This window comes from Canis aureus, chromosome 2, assembly GCF_053574225.1.
Source record: "Canis aureus isolate CA01 chromosome 2, VMU_Caureus_v.1.0, whole genome shotgun sequence".
Taxonomy (NCBI): Eukaryota; Metazoa; Chordata; class Mammalia; order Carnivora; family Canidae; genus Canis; species Canis aureus.
This window is the reverse complement of record NC_135612.1, coordinates 13,829,518-13,853,929: the sequence shown is the minus strand read 5'-3', so window position 1 is coordinate 13,853,929 and position 24,412 is coordinate 13,829,518. Positions and strand designations below refer to the sequence as shown.

The window sequence follows — 24,412 nt, the reverse complement described above, 5'->3', positions numbered from 1 at the left end:
TAGCCACTCTGGAAAATGGTATGGAGGTTCTTCAAGAAGTTAAAAATAGAGCTACCCTATGACACAACAATCATACAGCTAGGTATTTACTGCAAAGATACAACTGTGGTGATCCTAAGAGGCACCTGCACCCCAATATTCACAGTAGCAATATCCACAATAGCCAAACTCTGGAAAGAGCTGAGATGTTCATTGATAAATGAATGGATAAAGAAGATGTGGTATGTGCATACAATGGAATATTACTCAGCCATCAGAAAAGATGAATACATACCATTTACATCAATGTGGATAGAACTGGAGGGTATTATGCTGAGCAAAATAAGTCAATCAGAGAAAGACACTAGTTGTATGGTTTCACTTGTATGTGGAATATAAGAAAGTGCAGAGAATCATAGGGCAAGTAAGGAAAAACTGAATGGGAAGTCATCAGAGAGAGAGAGAAAAACCATGAGAGACTCTTTATGATAGGAAACAAACTGAGAGCTGCTGGAGAGGATGTGGGTGGGAGGATGTGGTAATTAGGTGATGGACATTAAGGAGGCCACGTGATGTGATGAGCACTTGGTGTTACATGCAACTGATGAATTATTGAACACTACATCAGAAACTAAGTATGTGCTATATATTGGCTAATTGACTTTAAATAAAATAAAAACAAAAAAACAAAACAAATACAAAAAGTGAAAACTAACCAGCTGTCTCTTTTGTATTTGAAGTAGAAGATTACTATAACATACTATGTAATAAATGGGCACAATTTGATACCAACTTTCCCCCACATTATTAATACTATAATTATAAAAGAGAAGGCACTCGGAGCTTTTCTATTTTCTGGAGAGAAACCTCTTTACTTCTACTTTTTAGACATGACCACCTGTGTTCTGATGCCTTTTGTTGTTTGCTTTGCAGTCACAGAATGAAAGAGTTGGAAGAAACCATAGAGATCACCCAGTCCAACCTCTTCATTCTGCAGAGACACTGCATAGCTTAACCAGGATCACAGGGCTGGTTAATAGTAGGGTGGTACTTAGAAGCCAGATCTCCTAAATCGTTATTCAATGATTTTTCTAATCTGCCTAATGTCTTTTCTCCTACACTCAAGATTTAGAGGTTTTAATGATACATATTCTAATATTGTTACTCTTTTTTTTTTTTACTTTTTTTTTATATTGTTACTCTTAATTTTAATGATTTGAGGAATAATGGCAGAAGATTGATTTCCCTGAGGAGATTATGTAGACAGTTAAGAATGTGTCTAATTATTCAAATGAGAGAAAACGAAAATGAGATATCAAACAGAATGTGTTTGGGATCATATTTGTCACAAAAGCCATTATTTTGTGACCTAATTTCTTACCTAGTTATTATGGAGATGGGTCTAATGCACATGAAATGAGTGATATACAGATGTTTTGTGAAGTGATAGATTATATGGTACAAAGAAAATCTTTATTGAGGACTGCAGGTGTGGCAAGAGGCTTCATGGAGGAGATGAGACTAAGTCTAGGTCCTGAAGAATGAGCAGGGTTTTGATATGCAGCTGGAGAAACAGGGCATTCCATACAAGAGCAAGAAGCATGTGTGAAGCAGTGGAAGGGGCAATAGAGCAGTGTAGGGGTGTGTCTTGTGTATTTATGAGAGATTGGTGAGGAAGCCAGTCAAACTGGAAAATAAGGATAGGCTGGTAGGGTGGAGTCATATTCTGAAGGACTTGGTAAGTCAGGTAGAAATGGTCAGACTTGTCAACCACAGAGAACTCATTTGGAATTTTGAGTTAAAGCATGACACTGTAAAGGAAGAATATAGTAATAATAATAAAAAGCATGATGCTGTAGAGCTTTTTGAGACTGTTACTTGGGCAGTTTGGTTGGGAAAATCTGGATGGCTAGTTATGAGGCATTTCAGTATCTGGGCAGGAGATGGTAAGATGGCAGAGACAAGTGGAGATGGAAAAGAAGAACAACATACAAAGACATTTCAAAGGAATAATCACTGGGGTAACTGGTTAGATTTGGGAGATCAAGAGAAGAAATTGTTCCAAGCTGGATCCAGAGGTTTTTATCAAGCTCAAAGAAGTTTTATTTCCTGCAAAGATTAGAAATTAAGCTGATTGTTCTAATAGAACCTATTCCTAGCCAGCAATTGTTCTCTCCCCTCATCTCTTCTCTTCTTGTTTTAGGTTACAGAGCTCTTTTATCAAAGCGTGTCTTATTTCCCTTAAGGAAAAACAATATTTGTAAAAAAGTTGTTTGGTTCCTTGCACCTGCCTTCTGATTATTGTTGACTTTGCCACTTAGTTATCTCATTGTTAAATATATAGAGAAAGATCCCTGGAGCCCATTAGTCTCTGCAGGTGAGAATGTATTTAATCTATGGGAGAAAACAAAATTACTTACCTGGACTGTTTGTTATATGACTAATAATGTGGTCACATTGATCCACCCTCTATGCCCAATACATTCCCAAGGCTTTTGTATGGGGGGTGGACATTAGAGATGGTTTAATTTCTATATATAACTAAAGGAGTCAGTTGGGGGACCTTAGATATACTTAATAGGTGACTGATGAAATTTTAGAAGATTGTAGGATATAGAAGCCTGTACATCTTGTACAGAGAGTGATACTGTTTTTCTGGTCCAAGGGACATTCCATTCTCTCACTGCCATGCCTCCTTCCTCCTGAGAGAGGTTGAAAAGATGATGAGTTGGAAGTGCACTGTGCTGTGCATTTTCCTAATGCCAGCAATAGTTTATGTAGTAAAATATTATTATTACTTAATCCTCACAGTAGTCTTGTTAGGTAGATGTATTTATGTATGTATTATTTATTTATTTATTTGGCTTGTGCATGCACACGCAAATGAGCATGGGGCAGGCAAAAGGAGAAGGAGAAGTAGAATCTTAAGCAGGATCCACACCCAGAGTGGAGCTCCGTTTGGGGCTTAATCTTATCATCTTCATTTTGCAGATAATGATACTGAGAAAGTCTGAGAGAGGTAAAATGAACCGGGTGATAAACCAGCCATCTGACTTTAAAAGCCTGAATTTTTTTTCACTCTGATGTGGAGAGCATGGGCAAGAAGTCAGGCTCCCAGAACCTGCCAACTTGTTTATGTGTTTTATTTTTCAATTATGTGACATTGGTTCTTTATGGATTGTTTGGACTTGTCTATTACAATAAATAATTCAGAGAGTTGTGTATTTCTTTTCATTGGCTATTAGCTCCTGTGAACTAATTATGCTACATAAAGTCATCCTTACAGCTGTTTAAATCATCCAGCCAATCCAAACTCTTGTTTTGCTTCTTACAAGGTCCTGCTTGACTTGGAAAAAAAAAAAAATGGGTGTTCCATTTCTCTCACTGTATTTAGCTGCCTTGGAATAGTAACTTCTATCTGCACTTTGGGACTTTGGCTCAAAGCCAATGTAGTTGTGCAAGGGATGGATGAAGTGGCTGGATTGAGGTTGTGTCTTGTGTCAGCCATTTTTACAAGGGCAGTATTTTGAGAAGAATGTTGCCACATGGCTGGAGGAAATGTTGGGTTGGGAAAATACTTGGTGTGGTTTGCTATGATTTTACTCATTTCTCCCCATTAGGCTATCTTTATTAGCTTGTCTTTTGGATACTTGCTGCTATAAATTAGGGTTCTGTGAAAGGTGGCCATGTCCTGTGGCAAATCATCGACATCGCTCCTCTTTTTAAATTCCAAGAAGATATGCTAGGCACCAAAGAAAAATTGGCTGGCATTTCTTCTGCTTGTGATATAATCATTGTATTCCTTGACTAGAAGAGATTTTGAGAGGTTGGCTTGTTCTTCCTGCTTGCCCTTGTATTCTTGACATTGATCAATTAAAAACATCCTCAGAAAAGGCATCACATTTTATTAAACTCCTAAAGACAGTTCAACTTTTTATTATTAATTCTAGTTCTATCAATTTAGACTGTGTTTAAATTAAAAAAAAAAAAAGGCAGATGGTGACAAGGTTGACCAACTCTGTAGTCCTCTTCCTGTTTGTTTTGGCCCAATACATAGTCAGTTGAATTGACTATGTAAACATCAGCTATTCACATGGAAGAAAACATTGGACTGGATTATGTGACACTCAGGTCACAATGAAAGACCTAACTTGATTATCAGCAAATTCATCCTTTACCTAATTTCAATCCCTGAGGGTACAATTCAAGTAAATCTACTCTGAAACTGCTATAAGTGGAGGTGGAAATAGCTTCCTTTGCTGTGTAAGAAACTTCAATATGTATTGAAAAATAAGAAAAAGAAACTTTAGCACTTAGAATAAATCCTCAGAGAACTTCTTGCTGCTCAAGTCATCCTAGGGACCTAAAGTTACTCACTAAATATGAAATTGCTTATAAACAACAGAAGACAAAGCACAGCAGTTCTAAGAATTTGGTAAAACTTAACTACTATTTAGAGAAAACAGTCCCATGGTTTAATATGAGCCCTCCACACAGAGGAAGACAAAAGAAGTCATAGACAAGACCAAGATGATAGGAACAGAACCAACCCATTGGCCTGATAATTTCTGCTGAACAATTGTCATAACTTTAGGGAAGAGACATTCTCAATTACTACTTAAATGTACCTCTGTGCAATACTGCAGTGTTGCTTCCATTTCATTTAAACACCTACTAATCTATTTCCTGTTTATCCATGGTTGACCTTGTCATTCTCAAATTCCCTTGTGGCTGGCTTAAGATCCTACTCCATTACTTTCTGAAGCAGAAGTTTCTGAATCAGATAGCCTCTACCGTCTAAGTGAAGGATTTATTCCTGGTTGGGGCCAGCATATGCGTAAAGTAATCAGATGAAATGAAGTGAGAATACCACACTAGCACTCTGAGCAAGGCAGTGGCATTGACCCCCATTAGAACTGGCGAAAGGACGCAACTCTTGGGGAACATTCCCACCAATGGACTCCTTTGGCGTCTTTTGTATGTGTTCATTTAGATGAGTCATACAGTTTATCAGAATTATTCAGGGCACTTAAAAAATACAATTTCCTGTGCACTATTATATGATAATTTGATATTTAAGATAGGACCCCTGACAAAGTTTTATAAGCTTCCTAGATGATTCTTGGAGACTTTCCTTTAAGTAAGTGAGCTTTTCCAAAGGAATCATTTAATTTGAATGAATGGGGGAAGCTCTTTGAGCTTTAACAGTTTGCTCACCTATCTAAAAATGTAATATTTTACAGGGCTTTGGACGACTCTGACTTAGTTCTATTAGTAGCCATTACTGAATTAGTTATATCTGCAGCATAGTTCATGGAGGACACCTAGGTCTTTATTGAGATTTCCAAGTAGGACAGGCTCTTCTTAAGTCACCCTCAGTTTTTTGAGATGTGAGCTAGTAGTATGTTTGAAGGATAAATGTGTCTGATTAGCCCATCTTTCCAGGTCCCTCACTGCAAGATCAGCCTTCCCCCCACCCCAAAATCCTACCCTGGCCTGGAAATAGATCATTGGAAATAGATCTTTATTTTCCTGGCCCTGGCATGAATCCTACCACAAACAGTGTATCTGGTGTGCTAGATGTGAATGCCATGTGGCCTCTCTTTTGGAGCTTCTCCTTACAAGCTGATCTCTGCCTTGGTTGACCAGTGTTAGTGTAACTTTCCAGTTCTTCCCTTGACCTGCAGCCTACCTTGAGCCTTAGCATACTATCCCAGTACCCTGCATTGCTGCTTGACTCTTGACTCTTTTTTTCCTATGGCCTGTTCTTTGGATTCTCACTGACCAATCCTACAGTGCATGGAGTGGAGTATCTTGTGGGGCCAACAGTGCCTCCCCAGACTTAAACTGCCTTGATTGGAAGCTAGCTCTAACAGCTTCTAGTTGGGTGAGTTTGCACAAATGACCTAAGTACTTAGTTTCTTTACCTTACTTTCTTCATCTTTCTTATTTTAGTTTCTTCATTGGTAAAACAGAGAAATAATATTATCTACCTCACAGAATTATAAGAATTAAATGAAGCAACACATGTAAAATACTTAGAAAGTATTTAATAAGTGGAAGCTACTCTCATGATTATTACTGGCTTACTTGGAGCCATGAAACCATTGCCTGCTTGATTACAAATTTTGTCTGCTACATAGAATTTAGTTCACCACATCCTTTGGATGTTGCCTATTGTGCTGCCCAGTACATGAGTTCCCAGCTGCTTATCCTCCCTCATCCCTTCCAGTGTCAGTGGTGTTTCTGGGGATCCTGTGCAACTCTTGCCCAACTAGCCTCATTTATGACAATTCATTCTCTTCATTTTTTTTTGACTGGATTAACCAAGTTCCTTCAACTTCATAGTCTTTAATTTCCAATCACTTGGTCATCTTTCTGCATCTACTTTAAACCTTTTTCAAATTCTTTTCTCACTTAGTTGTTTAAACCAAATGTGGTTTACAAAGCCTTACAAATTAGGCTGAGGATTCAAAGATTATCTTTGGGGTTCCTATATGCTCTCCCTGATTCTCCATTCAGGATCATGCTAAAGCATTGAATCTAAGACTGCAGCTGTTCTTTGGCTGCTGACATGCTTTCACATTGAAAATTTTCTGTGTCTTGTTATATTATTTTGCAAAAATTAATAAGATTTCCAGAAACTACTGATCTGTTATTATGGAGGGCTTAGTGATAGGCTGCCTCTTTGGCCGTGGTGAAGATAAGGAAATAATGATGGGACAAGAAGAGAAAGAATATTGCTATTTATTCAGTAAATATTTAATTAGCACCTATTTTATACCAGGCATTGAGCTAAGTGCTTAAGAAAATATGAATGAATAAAACAGATACAGTTCTATGTCATGGAAATTCTCCATCAAAGGTGGACACAAAATCAATAGTTGTATTTTAATCAAAAATATTTTGATTAAAATTTAGATGGATGTATTAGAGTTTAAACATATCATCAGGGATGCCTGTTAAGCATCTGCCTTTGGCTCAGGGTGTGATCCCAAGGTCCTGGATTCGAGTTCTGCATCAGGCTCCCCACAAGGATCCTGCTTCTCCCTCTGGCTGTGTCTCTGCCTCTCTCTCTGTGCCTCTCATGAATAAATAAATTAAATATTAAAAAAATATAAATAAATAAATAAGCAAACAGATTATCAAAGTTTTGGAATTATGACATTTTATAACATGCTTAAAAAATACAGATATTATTAGTGATATTTGAATTAGTAAACAACCAATATAATAAATAACAAATATAATTAGCTTTTACCTTGGTATTTTTCACATTTTCAAAAGCTAAACTGAATAATGAGAGGCATGCATTTTATCCTGGTGATCTAGAATCTTCTAGAAAAATGTTAATGAGGCTGTGAGGCTCCAGGGTAAACTGTGTGTGGCAAAATTTACAAATACTGTTTACCAGTGATCAGTCATCCTCTAAGAGGGATTGGCAGTCTTTTGATATAAAAAAATCAGGGCTTTATTTATGATGATTTTCTGAACAGTATCAGGGGTGATGTCCCTGTCTGAGGAGAGGTACGAGTGCCAGCAGTGAGAGCAAGTGAAAGGGCAGGCATGATGGTAGTTTAAAGATTATATTCTCCTCATGTCTATGTGAGGCTGTCTGGTGGGTGTAAGGGTTATTTCAGGACATTCTGGGGGCAGCAAAACTGACAGAAGACACAGAAATGGGAGGGTAGTTTTCCCCCAGCCTTTAAAAATAGAAATCACATGGGAGTCACAGCTTAATCCTTTATAAACTAACATTTTAATATTATGGAAAAGAAAATTGCACAAAACTGTGTTTTAAAATGGTTCTGATATTTTAGTATATTTAAATTACATGTTAAAATATTAAAAAAAAATAAAGCACAGCACTTAAAAGAATTACAGTGGAAATTTAGAATTTCAGAGCTAATTCAACAAACTATATTTGAAAATCTAGCCTGTATCCAGGATTTTGCCAAGGCTCTGGGAATACAATAGTTGGCTAAGACACATCTTTAGTTCTCAAAGAACTTACCGTATAGTAAAAGGTGAGAGTGACCTACACAACATGAAATGAACGCTATTCATTGTTACAGATGATCTGTCAAATTATAGTGGGAGGTGGGTGGGCTGTTCTGGAAGTTTTGTTATCAAGTTTTCTGTTTTTTACCCTTGTGCTTCTGTGATTTTACAGTTTAATCGTATGTGTGGATTTTTATGTAAATCATCTCAAATCCTTTTGAGAAGTAAAAAAAGTCCTAAATCAATCAATCAATGAAGATAATCCTCTGATAAAGTAAAACTTGGTTACAAAAATCAGACAAGAGCTCAAAGCTAGAGTAATCTTAAACCATTTCATATAAAACACCCCTCAAACAAATAGGCTGTTCAGAAAAAGTCTCAATGAACTTGCTGGAGGGCTTGTCAAAGGTCATGTTGTTTTCTGATTCAAAGAGATTACCACTGGGGGATTTCCTTATATTTAGCAGTCTCCTGTTCTTTTTACTCTAGTTGAGTAAAGGATCACAAAGAGTCTGAACAAGATTGGGGAGAGAGAGGACAGCTGTGAAGAAGGATTCTCCAGATAGGAAGTCTGGCAAAATTCTAGTTCTGGAGGATTATAGGAGGGGAGCAATGGGGCCTGCCTAGGTAATTAGGAAGAAGATGGTTAAAACCTTGGATCTCCTGTCTGATCCCAGGGAGCAGGTTGAAGAGATAAACTTTCACTCAGTAGCTTCAAAATACAATCAGACAAATATAGCCTAAATGTTTTCAATTCTAAAAAAGTCAAGACGGAGAAATTTTGTTTGGGCTCGAGAAGTAACACTGTGTTAAATTAAGCAAGTAGTGACAGGATTTAAAGAGTCATATGATGGAAAGCACCTCTTTATTTGCATGGGTTTGGATTTCTTTACATCTTATTTTATGTAGTTTTAAAACTATATATTGTTTATAATTAGCAATGTTAATGAGTAGTTTTCTATTTGTATTGTTACATTATAAAAGCTTCTTTTATACAAAAAGGAAAAACTGACTCACTTGAATGCTAAATAATCTGAGAGACTTGTCTAGTGAAAACTAGCTGGAATTCATAACATAATCGAGGACTACACTGTGTCTCCTAGTAGCAATGACACAAAATGCAAACATAGCAATCCTGCCCAAGAAGAGTTAACCAGCTTTGTAAATTCAAACCTACTGAATAATAGTAAACAGCAAATCATAGCAGAGATTAGCTGGCAACCGCTTTAAATCAAGACTAGAACATACTACATTGTCATTGCTTACTCCTATTTGGTGATAAATTTTTTGAATGTAGAGACTGTATTTTACTTAGCATTGAATCTCTAGAGCTTGAAAGTATGGGATGCATAGTTGGTATATGAAGAAAATTATGAAATGACTTAGAAACTAGAGTGAGGAGGGAAGCCAAAAAGGGGTATATGAGGATCTCAAAATTGAATTGAATTTATTTTCCAAATTTGCCTACAATCCTCCTTGGCTTTTCCTATGAGCCATAGATGGTTTACTTCATCTAAAATGGCTTATTAGGTACCAAAGAGAATCTTAATTTTAGTTTTCAGTGTGTAGATTTGTCTTTCCATTGACAGCATGTTTCTTAACCACAATGGCAGTCATTTTGTAGATTCTTTGCAGTCTTGAAATAAGACTTCATGGCCAATATATGAGATCTCCAACCAAAATACATTTACTGTCACCTCGAATGCACCAAAGGAAATAAGACTGTTGTCTTCAGAGAATATTGAGGGCCATCTATTTTACAGAGAGGGTAATGTAGCCCCTTTATAAAATTACTTATTTAATTAATCTGAATTAAGTGAGAACAACAAACAGAAGAGTTTTAACCACAGAGAGAAAGTAACTGAATTGCAAAGCCAAGAATGAGTGCAAGTTAATGGATTTGCATTAGGAAAGGCTTAGGAAGACCCATTAGTACAGGCAACAGCAAAAACACAAATTGGGATTTTGCAAAGAATCTTCTCCATAAGGATTAAGGATTATTGCTTTGAAAACATGATAGCACACAGAAAAATAGCATTAGGAAGTGGGCGGGGGAAGGTAGCATTTTCTAAAGCAGCCATTCTCACCCAGAGTGCAAAAGACACCTTTCAGCTGGAGTGGCTTTTAACATTGCCTGGTGCCAGGGTGCTGTAGCATTGGCAGGCAGCTTCACACAGCTTCTTTCCTTCAGGAGTGCCAGCAAGAAGCTCACGGAGCATGTCTGCACAGGCGACCAGAAAACTCAGGTTCCTTAAGGTCTAAATAAGGAGATTGATTCTAACTAAGATTCCTTCTTAGTCAATCCTTGATGACTCTAGAGACAGTAGCCCTGTTGGTTTTATTATGTGGTTTAAAAGAACATATTGAAAAAAATGTTCATAGAACCCTATGACTGAGTATACACATTATACCAGAAGATAAGGTCAGTTTTTCTCATGCGTGGACATCATTGGTCTATTTTGTACAATTCTGCTAGTCAGACTGCTTAGGCCCTCCTAGAATTTCAGTGAATAATTCTAGACATCCAAGAAACATTTTTTATAAAGGTACTATTTTTTAATAGTGAGCATATGAAAATAAAAGCAGTTTGACCATCACCTCTTGGTGGCAAAGGTACAACATTTTTAGACAGTAAATAAACAGAAGGTTGTTTTAAGGAGCAGTAAACCTAGGCAAGGAGACAGTCTGGAGATAAATACAAGAGCAGGAAGGATGGTAGAAAGAGGAGAACATCCTTCTGGGTGGGATGTCATCCTCCAACCCTCTGACTCCAAGCATAGTCTGTGGGCCAGGGACATCTGCAACATCTGGCACTCACTCCTTCCACTGACTGAATCAGAATCTCATTGGTAAAAGGATCCCTAAGGTAATTTATATGCTTAGTGAAGTTTGAGAGCTCAGTTCTAGGAGTCTTGAGGGTCATGGTTCTGAGTATTTCGGCAATTGCTAGGGCTTTCCAACTTTTGAATTTATGAGAAACACCTGGAGAAGTTGTTAAAAAGGCAAGTTCAGAGTCCAGATCAAAGAGGTTCTGATTCTGTAGACTTGTGTGGTACCTGGAAAATCTGTATTTCTAACAAATTTCCCAGAGATTCCAGCACAGGTGGTCACTGGACCATGCTTTCAGGCACTTCTGCCACTGATAGGAAGATCTGGCGCAGAAAGGCTCCGCTTACTGAATGAAATCAGTTGAAGCGTGGGGTAAGGGAGGGAAAAATAAGATAAAAACAGAGAGGGAGGCAAACTTTAAGAGACTCTTAACTGTAGTGAACAAACTAAGGGTTACTGGAGGGGAGGTGGGTGGAGGGATGGGGTAATTAAGTGATGGGCATTAAGGAGGCCACGTGATGTGATGAGCACTGGATATTATACACAACTAATGAATCACTAAACTCTGCCGCTGAAACTAATAATACACTATATATTAATTAATTGAATTTAAAAAAATCTATTGAAGCAGTGGGTCATGAAAGGCTTCCTGTCTGGGAATAATGGAAGGGAGTTCCCTGCAGAAGAATGATGACTGATTGTAGGACCCAAGCCCTTGTCTTCCTACTTTTATCTGTGCTCTAGTCACATTGAGCTCCTTGCTTTTTCCCAAAACTCTCTATGTATTTCACCACCTCAGTCTTTGCTATGCTATTTTCTCTGCATGCGTTTTAGAGTCTGAAAAGGCTGTATTTGGATTCTAGCTTAAGGCATGTACTAGTTTGGTGACCTCACACAAGTGATTCACAATCTCTGACACTTAGTGTCCTCAAGTATATAAGGGATAATGTAGTACCTGTTGTCTGGGATTATTGTGACGATTACAAGAGAAATGGCCTGTGTAAAATATATAACACGGTGGATAGAATTTAGCGCACATTTAGTACATTATCACAAATACTGTTACTCTTATTTTTTGGGGACTGGAGCACTCCCCTTTCTTTTCCAAGACTTAGTTCATTTGTAGCATTCCTTGATGAGCCTTCCTTACTGCCACCATGAATTGTTCACCCACCTGCACTCTCATATGTACTTAAACATTTCTCTTTGTGTCCCTTTTTGACATGTATTTTTAATCTGTTCTCTGTCTCTCAAGTGAACTATAAACCCATCAAAACAAATAACAACAACAACAAAAAACCCTGTCTTCCCCCTCTCTGTGGTTTTAGCGCCTTACACATAATTGTAGTTAAAGCAAGGTGTTTATGTGTTTGGCCACTATTCTAAGCACTTTTAATGTATTTACTCATTTAATCCTCAAAACAACCCCAGTAGGTAGGAATTGGCAGTATCTCCATTTTCTAGATGGATAACTAGAACACATTGAGGTTAAGGAACTTGTCCAAGGGCACACTACTAAGTAACAGACCTGTAATTTGAACCCAGGCAATCTTGCTCCAGAATTCAAACCTTAGCAGATCCTCAGTGAATGCTCATTGAATTGTATTACATTGTGAACACATCGATTTCAGGTAGAGCCTTTCCTCTTCAGAAAATGGGATTCTGAAGATGACAAAGGAGCAAGTTAAGTTATTGTTCAGTTTCCTGATATATCTTATTAAATTGAAATAATACCAAAACAAATCACAGATATAAAATGCTTAGTGTGTTCCTTCTGAAAGGAAACCTCAAATCTGTTGTGAAATTGTGATGACAAGTGTTTAGCTTATTTCAAAGAGCAAGATTTTGTAGAAGAGCAGGAATAAAGACTTCCTGACATTGATGTTCCTTTTTTTAGCTTTATTGAGGTATAATTTTTATATATATATATATATAATAAACTTGCTTATCTAGTGTGCAGTTTGAGAATTTTGGTAATTATGTATAGGTGTATAACCTCCAGCACAAGAAATAGAAAAATTCCATCACTTTAGAAAGTACCCATGTGCCCCTTGCAGTTAATCCTCAACTCTGACCCCTGGTTTCAGGCAACTATCGATCTGCTTTTTGTCACTACAGTTTTATCTCTTCCAGAGTATCATATAAGTGGAATTATACAATATGGTAATCTTTTGTGTCTGGATTGTTTTGCTTAGGATAAAGGTTTTGAGATTTATCTGTGTTGTTGTTTTATTTTTATTTAATTTTTTAAAATGAAGTATAATTAACATTGTGCTATATTAGTCTTAGGTGTTTAATGTAATGATTAAAAAAATCTATACATTACTCATTGCTCATCTTGATAATTGTACTTTTAATTCCCTTTATCAATTTTACCCATCCTTCCATCCATCTTCCCTCTGGCAGCTACCAGTTCTATGTATTTTAAAAGTCTGTTTTTTGGTCTCTTTTTTCTTTGTGTGTTTGTTTGCTTTGTTTCTTAAATTCCACATAGAAGTGAAATCATATGGTATTTGCCTTTTTCCTACTGACTTACTTCATTTAGCATTATACCTTCTAGGTCCATCCATGTTGCTGCAAATGACAAGATGGCATTCATTTTTATGGTGAATACTATTCCATTGTATATATGTATTCATACCACGTCTTCCTTATCCATTCATTTATGGATGGACATTTGGGTTTCTTTCACAGCTTCCCTATTATAAATAATGTTGCAGTAAACATAGGGATATGTTTCATATATCTTTTCAAATTAGTGTTTTTGGGTATTTTGGGTAGATATCCAGTAGTGGAATTACTGGATCATACAGTAATTCTATTTTTAATTTTTTGAAGAAACTCCATGCTATTTTCCATAATGGCTATACCAATTTGCATTCCCACCAACAGTGCATGAGGGTTCCTTTTCTCCACCTCCTTGACAATTCTTGTCTTTTTTAGTCTAGCCATTCTGACAGGTGATATCTCATTGTGGTTTTGATTTGCATTTCCCTGATGATAAGTGATGTTGAGCATCTTTTCCTATGTCTGTTGGCCATCCGTATGTCTTCTATGGGAAAATGTCTATTGAGGCCTTCTGTCCATTTTTTAATAGGATTATTTGTTTTTTTGGTGTTATGATATGTAAGTTCCTTACATATTTTGGATATTAACCCCTTAGTAAATATATCATTTACAAATATCTTCTGCCATTCAGTAGGTTGTCTTGACAGGTTTTTTTGATGTACAAAAGTTTTTTATTTTTGTGGAGTGTGTGTTGTTTTTAATAAGTAGTTTTTCTTATTGATAAGTAGTATTACATATTATAAAAATACCATGATTGTCTATCCATTTACTAGTTGATGGGCATGTGTATTATGCTCATTTTTTTGTTTGTTTGGTTTTTAATGAATAATACTGCTGTGAAAGTCTTTGTATGAAAATATGCTTTCATTTCTCTTGGGTAAATACCTAGGAATGAGTTTGCTGGGCCATATGGTAAATCTGTGTTTAACTTTATAAGATACTGTTACATTATACTAGAGTTGTGATAGATTCGATTTTTGATGACACTTGATTTTTGTCAGTCTTTTAACTTTAGCTATTTTAGTGAATGCTTAGTAGTAGCTCATTGAGATTTTAATTTGCATTTTCTTGATGACTAATGGTATTGACTATCTTTCATGAGCCTATTAGCCATTTGCATGTCTTCTTTAGTCATTGTCTATATAAATCTTGTTCATTTAAAAATTGAGTTGTCTTTTTCTTATTGAGTTGTATGCATGTTTTCTAAAAACAAGTTCTGCATATAAACTTTTTGTCTAAGGTGGTTGTAAATATTTTGTCACAGTGCCTTGCATTTTCATTTTCCTAATTTTGTCTTTTGAAGAACAAACATTTAAAATATTGATTAAGTTTATTTTATCTATTTTTTTCTTTTTTTGTGCTTTTTGTTTCTTGCTTAAGAAGTCTTTGCCTAACACTGTCACAGAGATATTCTTCTAGAAGTTTAATGGTTTTTTACATTTAGGTCTACCTTAATTTTGAGTAAATTTTGAGGTTTTTTTTTTTTTTTTTTTTGTAAATTTTGAGTTAGAATCCTGTTTTTGTTGAAGTTCTCTAGTCTTGCTGATGTGCCACATAGCTCATCATGTAACCTTGTCAGGTTATACATGGCCATGTAAAAACTAGTATAAAGGAGTGTGTGGGTGTGAGACTCAGGGAAACCTTTAAAGCTGGTAGCTGTTCGATTCTTTTTTTTTTTTTTTTTTTTAGCTGTTCGATTCTTAAGTTCCACAATAAATAGTATTGCTTAAATTAGACTTGTGATTTTTTTATGGGGTATGTAGAAATGAGAGGGAACTATTTCATGGTAGATATAGAGTTTGAGTAATTTTTTTTAACTCTTTAAACGTTGGGCAGATGGATATGTTCAAATCAAAGTTAACTAGAATAAGGTATGACTGTAATGATTGCTAATGACTCCAAATTTTGTTGAATCTTCTAAATGTTAGGCCAAATGATATTATTTTTCTTGGTTTTTAATTTTCTGCCCATTTTCAGGAAGCATAGAGTTCTTACTTGGAGAGAACAAACACTTTGCTCATTGCTACAAACCTGTTTGAAACAGGGAAGGTCTAATCTTGGGAAAAATTTTCAGCCTGATGTCTTTTTTCCTAGCCGGCCTTTTGCCCATAACCACTCCCACATGCCCTGTTCCTAAGATAGTCTGAAGTTTCAAAATGCCAACAAAAAATTCTCTGTATTTAGGTTGTTTTGGATTGTTAATTATTGGTGGCAATGGATGAGTGTTCAGCACCTTGGAACTTTTGCAAAAGAAACTTAATAAGGATACGTTTGCTGTAGTTGGAAAAGTATTTGATGAACAGCTGACCTTTCAAATGTTTACATGAGTTGAATCTCTGAACTGCTAATGTTAGGAAGGTCCAAATTCAAATTCACAGTCAGACACTGAATCTCTTTGTGGGGAAAGCTTTTAAATATCTTCAGGTTTTTCATTTGTTTTTTAAAAAAAGGCTGACTTCACCTACTAATTAATTCGTTAATGTTTGTGAATGTTTGAGAGGATGAAAATCACTTTTTCAGGGCAGTGCCTTATTGTTCCCTATCATGATTGTGATTTGCCACTCACCTGAAGTAAGTGGGTAAGTCATGTGCCAAATTTGCGTTGTAGAAAGGAAATGATTCTACAGATCCTTAACCATGGTTGAAAAAAGATGTTTCTTTCACGTGGAGCCTGTGAATAAAGCTTCCACTGTTCTAAGGGAAAAAAAATGTAAAAGGAAGCCTAGTTGTCTGGATTAGGTCACTTATAAATACCTTTAAAAATATTTACATAGATCTCCATTGACTAACCAATTCTCTCTGAGCATGTTTCATAAATTTTTTTTCTCAAGTCATCTCTTTTGAAAATTCATACGTTTGGGATGGGTTTTTCCCCTCATTGTGTCTTGTGTGCGGCCTGGTGTTTACATAGTGCTCAGTTGACTTAAAAAAGTCAATCTATGGGGCAGCCTGGGTGGCTCAGCAGTTTAGCACCACCTTCAGCCCAGGACATGATCCTGGAGACCCAGGATCGAGTCCCATGTCAGGCTCCCTGCATGGAGCCTGCTTCTCCCTCTGCCTGTGTCTCTGTCTCTCTCTCTCTCTCTTATGAATAAATAAATTTTAAAAAATCTTAAAAAAAAAAGTCAATCTATGCATCTCAAAACTAGGGAAATGAGCTGAAGAAGACAGTTGGGATGGAGGAATTGGAAGGGCCTCCTTTCTATTGTGGCTTTTTCTTTTCCCCCTGTTGTACTGTTTTAGCATAGTTTTTGCTTGGATTCAATTGCTTTGTTCCTTGAGTTCTTCTTTTAGATGAGTTTCTTCATCTTTCAGCAGCTACACTACTCACCAAGGCTGTCTCCCCCTAAGCAGTTCCAGAACTCTCCTTTTGTGATTTTGACATTGCACAGGAAGCAGCAAGCTAGAACATGTCCATATCTTCACTGGAAAAGCCCATTTTGAAATTGTTCTAAAATCACTGATCATTTTGGTTGCATTTGAAGTATGAAGGGAATTCTCAGGGAATCACATGTCTTTGCCATAGACGTCATCTGATTTCCATGAAGGGAAGGGAAGTGTTGTGTTGTTGTTATTGGAAACAGTAAATAAAAGTCAAGCCATCTGGTTGCCTCTGTTGAGGTCTAGTCATACCTTTAAGGTGTCTGGAATGGAGAACAGAGGTCATTTTTAGTGTTCGAAAAGTGAAACAAAAGACAACAAAAGTTTCCAGCCTAGTGTTAAAAACCAAACAGGCAAATAAACAAACCCACCCCCCAGAATTTCAGCACCTAAAATTTAGAGGTTTCACATAAAAATCTGGAATCCCAGCTGTTTTTGAAAAATTGGGAGATCTGGTGTCTCTGAATCTTGCTTCCAGATTTGACAAAATTGATTAGATTGGAGCATCAGCTGCCCCTTTGGTACATCTAAAGGCTAATAGTACCAGGTTGTTCCCTGGAAATATGATCTGCAGGGTTTACATGCTCCAAATATATCCTCTTAAATCATTCTTTTCACTCTCTCTTGAAAGTTCCTATCCTTTGAACAGGAAATAGACATGGGAAAGCATGATAAGAGAATGAATGACTCTTTATCATACTTTCTCATGTCTATTTCCTGTTCAAAGGACAGGAGCTATAAAGAGTGAAAAGAGTGATTTAAGAGGATGTATTTGGATCTTTATTCAGCTGTTTATAGTCAACACTTTACAAGATTATCAGAATAACTCAAATTTAAATATTCTAATTCAAATATGCTTTCTTGGATTCTTCTGAGGGGAAGAGGTATATGTGTTATGAATTATGTAGGCTTAAAAAGAAAAGTAAATATTTTTTCAAAATGGTTTATATGATCTATAGGGCCTTTTAAGCAAAAATTTTGTTAGTGTGACCACTTGACAGCAAAACAAACTAATCTCCACTGTAGTCTAGTGACTACCAGAATTATATTTATATCTAGAGAGAGGTAAAATAACAACCACATACCAATACCTCTTTAGTGAAAACTATGGGTGAATTTCTGAGACCCACATTTGTTCTAAGATAGATTTTGTTCATAATTCTGCCTTTTCCCACTAGATATAAATTGTTTTGTAAATATTCATCCTTTCTTCCCAATAGTATCCTGATTTCCTTCTGTGGTATTATGTCTGTCCCATCTATTGCAGTCGTAGGTGTCTGAAGGGCAGTGGTGGTAAATCAAGCCACCTTGGATTCCTGTTAGAGAAGCCCTTGGTTCTTACTCTTACTGCTGGGTATGAGCATGTAACTTAAGCTTGGAAAGCTGAACTTTCTTGGTTATTTGAATCTTGATTGGAGTGGTACAAAGTCAAAAGCAACAATTAAAAGCTCAGGCATTCCAGGGGTATTTCTCTGATGGTCAGGTGGTTCTGTGCCTTGTTCCTATCCTGTTTCCAAGTTTGATTTCTCCAGGCTCCTTCTTGATTTCATGAGAATCCCCAATATTCTGTTTCATTTTCTTTTCTTTCATTCTTTTTGATAGACTGCTTCCTTCTTGCACATAGTCAGAGGGCTCTAACTGATACACATATAAGCCCTGACCTTGTCTTGCCACTTCCCCTGTTACTACCTTGGTCCATTCTCCTCCATCTCTTGCCTGGAATATCAAAGCAGCCTTCTTGCCAATCAAAATAGGTATATATATATATATTTTTTTTTTTTTTTTTGCTAAAACATTTATAAATCAATCACTTCTCTGCTCAAAACCTTCGAGTGGCTTCCCAGTTCACTCTGAGTTAAAGCCAAAATCTTCACCATGTTTAGGAAGGTTCACCTTGCTCTGGCCCCCTATTGCCTTTGTGATGTCCTCTCCTACTACTCTTTTCCTCCTTGCTACACTGGCTTCATTGCTAGTCCTTTAATGTCAGGCATAATTCAGTCACTTGCTCTTCTCTTTCTCTCTCTCTTATTCCCCCCGCCCCTTTGGGTAAATAGTCATTAGTAAAATTACTGGATCGTATGATAATTCTGTTTTTCAGTTTTTGAGGAAACTTCATATTGTTTTCCATAGTGGCTACACTAGCAGTGTAGCATTCCCACTAACAGTGCATAAGGGTACCTTTTTCTCTACATCCTTGGCAACACTTGTTATTTCTTGTCTTTTTGGTTATAGCCACTGTGACAGGTATATGGTGATATCTCATTATGGTTTTGATTTGCATTTCCCTGATAAGTGATGTTGAGCATCTTTTCCTATGTCTGTTGGCCTTCTGTGTGTCTTCTATGGAAAATGTCTATTCAGGTATTTTGCCTATTTTTAATAGGATTATTTGGGTTTTTCTTGGTATTAAGTTCCTTACATATTTTGGATATTAACTCCTTATAAGCTCTATCATTTGCAAATTTACCTTGCCATTTTGTTGATAATTTCCTTCACTGTGCACAAGCTTTCTATACTGGTGTAGACCCAATAGTTTATTTTGGCTTTTGTTTCCCTTGCCTTTAGGAGACATATCTAGGAAACATGTTGCTATAGCTGATGTTGAGAAATTACTGTCTATGCTCTCTTCTAGGATTTTTATGGTTTCAGGTCTCACATTCAGGTCCTTAGTCCATTTTAAGTTGATTTTTGTGTATATGTAAGGAAATGTTTCATTTTTATTTTTTTGCACATAGCTGTCAAGTTTTCCTAACACCATATGTTGAAGAGACTTTTTCCCATTGCATATCTTTGCTTTCTTTGTCAAAGATTAATTGACCATATAATCATGAGTTTATTTCTGAGTGCTCTCTACTGTTCTGTTGATCTAGGTGTCTATTTTTTTGCCAGTACCATACTGTTTTGATTGCTATGGTTTTGTAGTATACCTTGACATCTGGAATTATGATGTCTCCAGTTTTGTTCTTCTTTCTCAAGATTGCTTTGTCTACTTGAGTTTTTTTGGTGGTTCCATACAAATTTTAGGATTATTTATTTTAGTTCTGCTAAAAATGTTTTTGGTATTTTAATAGGGGTTGTATTAAATCTGTAGATGGCTTTAAATAGTATGGACATCTTAGTAATATTGATTCTCCAAATCCATGAGCATAGTATATCTTTCCATTTATTTGTGTCATCTTGAATTTTTCTTTCATCATTGTTTTATAGTTTTCAGAGTACAAGTATTTCACCTCCTTGGTTAAGTTTATTGCTAGATGTTTTATTATTTTTGATATAATTGTAATTGGGACTGTTTTCTTAATTTCTCTTTCTGCTACTTCATTATTAGCATATAGAAATGCAATGGATTTCTAAATATTGATTTTGTATCTTGTGACCTTACTGAATCCATTTGTTAGTTCTAGTAGTTTTTTGGTGGAGTGTTTAGGGTTTTCTATATATTATATCATGTCATCTGAAAATACTGAAAGTTTTAGTTCTTTCTTACCAATCTGGATGCTTTTATTTCTTTATGTTGTCTGATTGCTATGGCTAGGACTTCCAGTACAGTGTTGAGTAAAAGTGGTGAGAGTGGACACCTTTGTCTTGTTACTGACTTTAGGAGAAAAGCTCTCAGTTTTTCCCCATTGAATATGATGTTTGCTGTTGGTTTTTCATATAAGACCTTTATTACATTTAAGTATGTTTCCTATGACTCTACTTTGTTGAGGGTTTTTATCATGAGTAGGTGTAGTACTTTGTCAAATGCTTTTTCTTCATCTGTTGAAATGATCATATGGTTTTTATCTTTTCTCTTATTGATATGATATATCACACTGATTAATTTGTGAGTATTAAACCACCCTTGCATCCCAGGAATACATCCCATGTAATCATGGTACATGATTTTTTAAATGTATTGTTGGATTACGTTTGCTATGTTCATCAGAGATATTGGCCTGCAGTTCTGCGTTTTTTTTTTTTTTTTTTTTTTTTTTTTGTAGTACCTTTATTTGGTTTTAGTATAAGGGTAATGCTGGCCTCCTAGAATGAATTTGGAAGCTCTCCATCCTCTTTTGTATTTTTGGAATAGTTTGAGAAGAATTAGGTATTAACTCTTCTTTAAATGTTTGGTAGAATTCAACTGTAAAACCCTCTGGTCCTAGATTTTTGTTCATTGGGAGCTTTTTGATTACTGAGTTGATTTTATTGTCAGCAATTGGTATGTTCAAATTTTCTATTTTTTTCTGTTTCAGTTTTAGTAGATTATATATTTCTAGGAATTTACCCATTTATTCTACATTGTCCAATTTGCTGGTATATAATTTTTCATAATCTCTTATAATCTTTTGTATTTCTGTAGTGTTGGTTCTTACTTCTCCTCTTTCATTTTTTATTTTACTTAAGTCTTTTTTTAATTAAAATTTTTCTTTTATGATTCTGGCTATCAAGGTTTATCAATTTTGTTGGTTTTTTTCAAAGAATGAGCTCCTGTTTTCCTCAATTTGTTCTATTGTTTTGTTTTGTTTTTTAGTTTCGATTTTGTTTATTTCTGCTCTAATCTTTACTATTTCTTTCCTTCTATTGGCTTTGGGTTTTGCTTGTTCTTCTTTTTCTAGCTCCTTAATGTGTAGGGTTACATTGTTTATTTGAGATTGTTCTTGTTTCTTGAGGTGGAATTGTATTGCTATAAACTTCCCTTTTATTTTATTTTTTTTTAATTTTTATTTATTTATGATAGTCACACAGAGAGAGAGAGAGGCAGAGACACAGGCAGAGAGAGAAGCAGGCTCCATGCACCGGGAGCCCGACGTGGGATTCGATCCCGGGTCTCCAGGATCGCGCCCTGAGCCAAAGGCAGGCGCCAAACCTCTGCGCCACCCAGGGATCCCAAACTTCCCTTTTAGAATGGCTTTTGCTGCACTCCAAAGATTTTGGATCATGTGTTTTCATTTTCATTTGTCTCCAGGTATTTTTTTTTTTTATTTTCACTTTGATTTCTTTGTTGATCTTTTCATTGTATAGTATACTGCATGTTATTTAGCCTCTATGTATTTGTGTTCTTTCCAGATTTTTTCTTGTGGTTTCATAATAGTTTCATAATATTGTGGTCAGAAAAGATGCATAGTATCACTTTAACCTTTCTGAATTTGTTGAGACTTGTTTGTGGCCTAACATGTGACCTATTCTAGAGAATGTTCCATGTACATTTTAAAAGAATATATATTCTTCTCTTTCAGGATGGAATGGTCTGAATATACCTGTTCAATTCATCTGGTCCAATGTGTCATTCAAAACCACTGTTTCCTTGTTGATTTTCTGTTTGGATGCTCTATTCCTTGATGTAAGTGGGTGTTAAAGTCCCCTACATACAATATTATTGTATTTCTATCAACTACTTCCCATATGTTTGTTATTAGCTGCTTTATGTATTTGGGTGCTCCCATGTTGGATATATAAATATTTATAATTGTCATATCTTCTTATTAGATTGTTTCTTTATAATCATATAATATCCCTCTTTGCCTCTTGTTATAGTCTTTGTTCTAAAGTCTAGTTTGTCTAATATAAGCCTTGCTACCCTAGCTTTCTTTTTACTTCCATTTCCATGATAAATGCTTTTCCAATTTTTCACTTTCAGTCTACACATGTCTTTAAGTCTGAAGTAAGTCCCTTCTAGGCAGCATATAGATGAGTCTTGCTTTTTTACTCATTCCATCACCCTATATCTTTTGATTGTCATGTTTACTCCATTTACTTTCCAAGTAATTATTGATAGGTATGTACTTATTGCCATTATGTTACTTGTTTTATGGTTTTCTGTATTTATTCTTTGTTTCTTTTTCTCTTGTTCTCTTCTTTACCAGTTTCCTGGCTTTCTTTAGTGATATACGTGGATTTCTTGCCATTTATTTTTTGCACATCTGTTACTGGTTTATGATTTGTGGTTACCATTAGGTTTGTATTTAATGTCTTATTCATATTGCAATCCATATTAAGTTGATGGTTGCTTAAGTTTGAACCAATTTTTACCTCCTCCCATGTTTTACATATATGTTGTCTTACTTTACATCCTTCTATTTCTTTTTTTAAAAGATTTATTTCATTATTTTAGAGAACGAGTGCATATGTGAGCAGGGGGAGGGGCAGAGGGAGAGGGAGTCAAGCAGATTCCCTGCTGAGCAGGGAGCCTGATGCAGGTCTTGATCCCAGTACCCTGAGATCATGACCTAAACTGAAACCAAGAGTTAGATGCTTAACTGATTGAACCACCTAGACATTATTCCTTTTTATTTTTTCAATCCCTTGACTGTTTTTTTTTTTTTTTTTCCCAGAGAGGGCAAGACAATGTGAGGGGAGGGACAGGGGAATGGGGGAGAGAGAATCTTAAGTAAACTCCATGACCCACGCAGAGCCTGATGTGGGACTCAATTTCACAACCCTGAGGTCATGAGCTAAGACAAAATCAAGAGTTGAATGCTTAGCTAACTGAGCCACTCAGGCACCTCTCCCTTGACTGATTTTTATAGAGATAGTTAATTTAGTGCTTTTGTGCTTCCTACTTTTCATACTCTTATTTTTGGTCTTTCCTTTCTACTCAAGAAATCCTTCTCCTGTTCAACTTGATTGCTTTCCATGACTGTCCTTCAGGTTGCTGATCTGTTCTACTTCCTCTGCTGTACCATTTATTCTCTTTAGTGTATTTAATATATTTTTAACTTTAGTTATCGACTTTTCATCTCTGATAGTTCTTTTTTATGGTTTTTATCTCTTTGTTAAGAGTCTTACTGATGTCCTCCACTCTTTCCTGAAGTCCATGAGTATCTTTATGACCAATACTTAAGGTTGTCTACCACACGCATTACTTATCTCTGTTTTGTTTAAATCTCTTGTCCTAGTCTTTCATTTGGGACATATTCTTCTATCCCCTCATTTTGTCTAACTCTCTGTTTCCATTTCTATGTATTAAGAAACTCAGCTATGTCTCTTCTTCTTGAAAGTAGTGGCCTTTTGAAGAATAGATCCTGTGGTGCCCTACAGTGCATTGCTTGCTGTTCACTGGAACCTTCTGCTTCAGGGGTGTCTCCTGTGCATGTTGCATGTGCCCTACTGTTGTCACTGAGCTGCTTTTGCTTTTAGTTCTGTTGTTTGAAATGGCCCTCCTTGCCTGTTGTGGGTAGGGTTTGGTTCTTATGTTGTTAGTGGGACAGTCTGGGACTGCCTTGGTCTTGATTCAGACCAAACATTTGCCAGAGATGTGGCATCACTGAACTGTAGGGCATTTTCCCTATATTATCCCCTGAGAAGCTTTCACTGATGGACAGGGTCTGTAGTCAGACCTGATATCTGTACTCAGTTCATTGCTGGGACTACAGTGGGACTGGTGTGTATGGTTATCTTCCCCTCTCCGTGGGCAGACGTCCCTGTTGGGACTGCTTGCACATTGCCAGACTTGTAGCACCACTTTGGATGGGCTCCTACCAAGGGTATATTGGAGGGGGTATTGTGTCTACAGAAGAATGCAGGGGTGAGGCATGCTGTTAGCAAGTTAGGTATCAAGTATTGTGCTGTATGGTTCTTGCAGGGATGTGTGTCTAGGCTGGAGAATGAGGAAGGGAAATGGAGCCTCAAAGCTCTTTTATTCTTGGAGAAATTTCCCAAAGATCCCTATCCC

The 24,412-nt window shown here is 36.3% G+C and overlaps 1 protein-coding gene across 31 annotated transcripts in view; it reads left to right on the top strand.

Moving 5' to 3' along the window:
- LOC144292990 (uncharacterized) overlaps positions 1 to 24,412 on the top strand; it is a 329,341-nt gene that overhangs the window by 140,654 nt on the left and 164,275 nt on the right. For 6 of the 31 annotated variants that reach the window (XR_013360458.1, XR_013360435.1, XR_013360441.1 and 3 more), the window contains one exon: positions 21,978 to 22,081. The exons of 24 other annotated variants lie outside the window; for them this stretch is intronic. Coding sequence is in view for 2 of the 7 variants with exons in the window: in XM_077864100.1 (XP_077720226.1) it covers positions 21,978 to 22,081 (104 nt within the window). In the remaining 5 variants the exon portion in view is untranslated. Of the gene's footprint in view, positions 1 to 21,977; positions 22,176 to 24,412 lie in introns of those variants that run through there. One more of the 31 variants, XM_077864089.1, reaches the window with a different exon arrangement.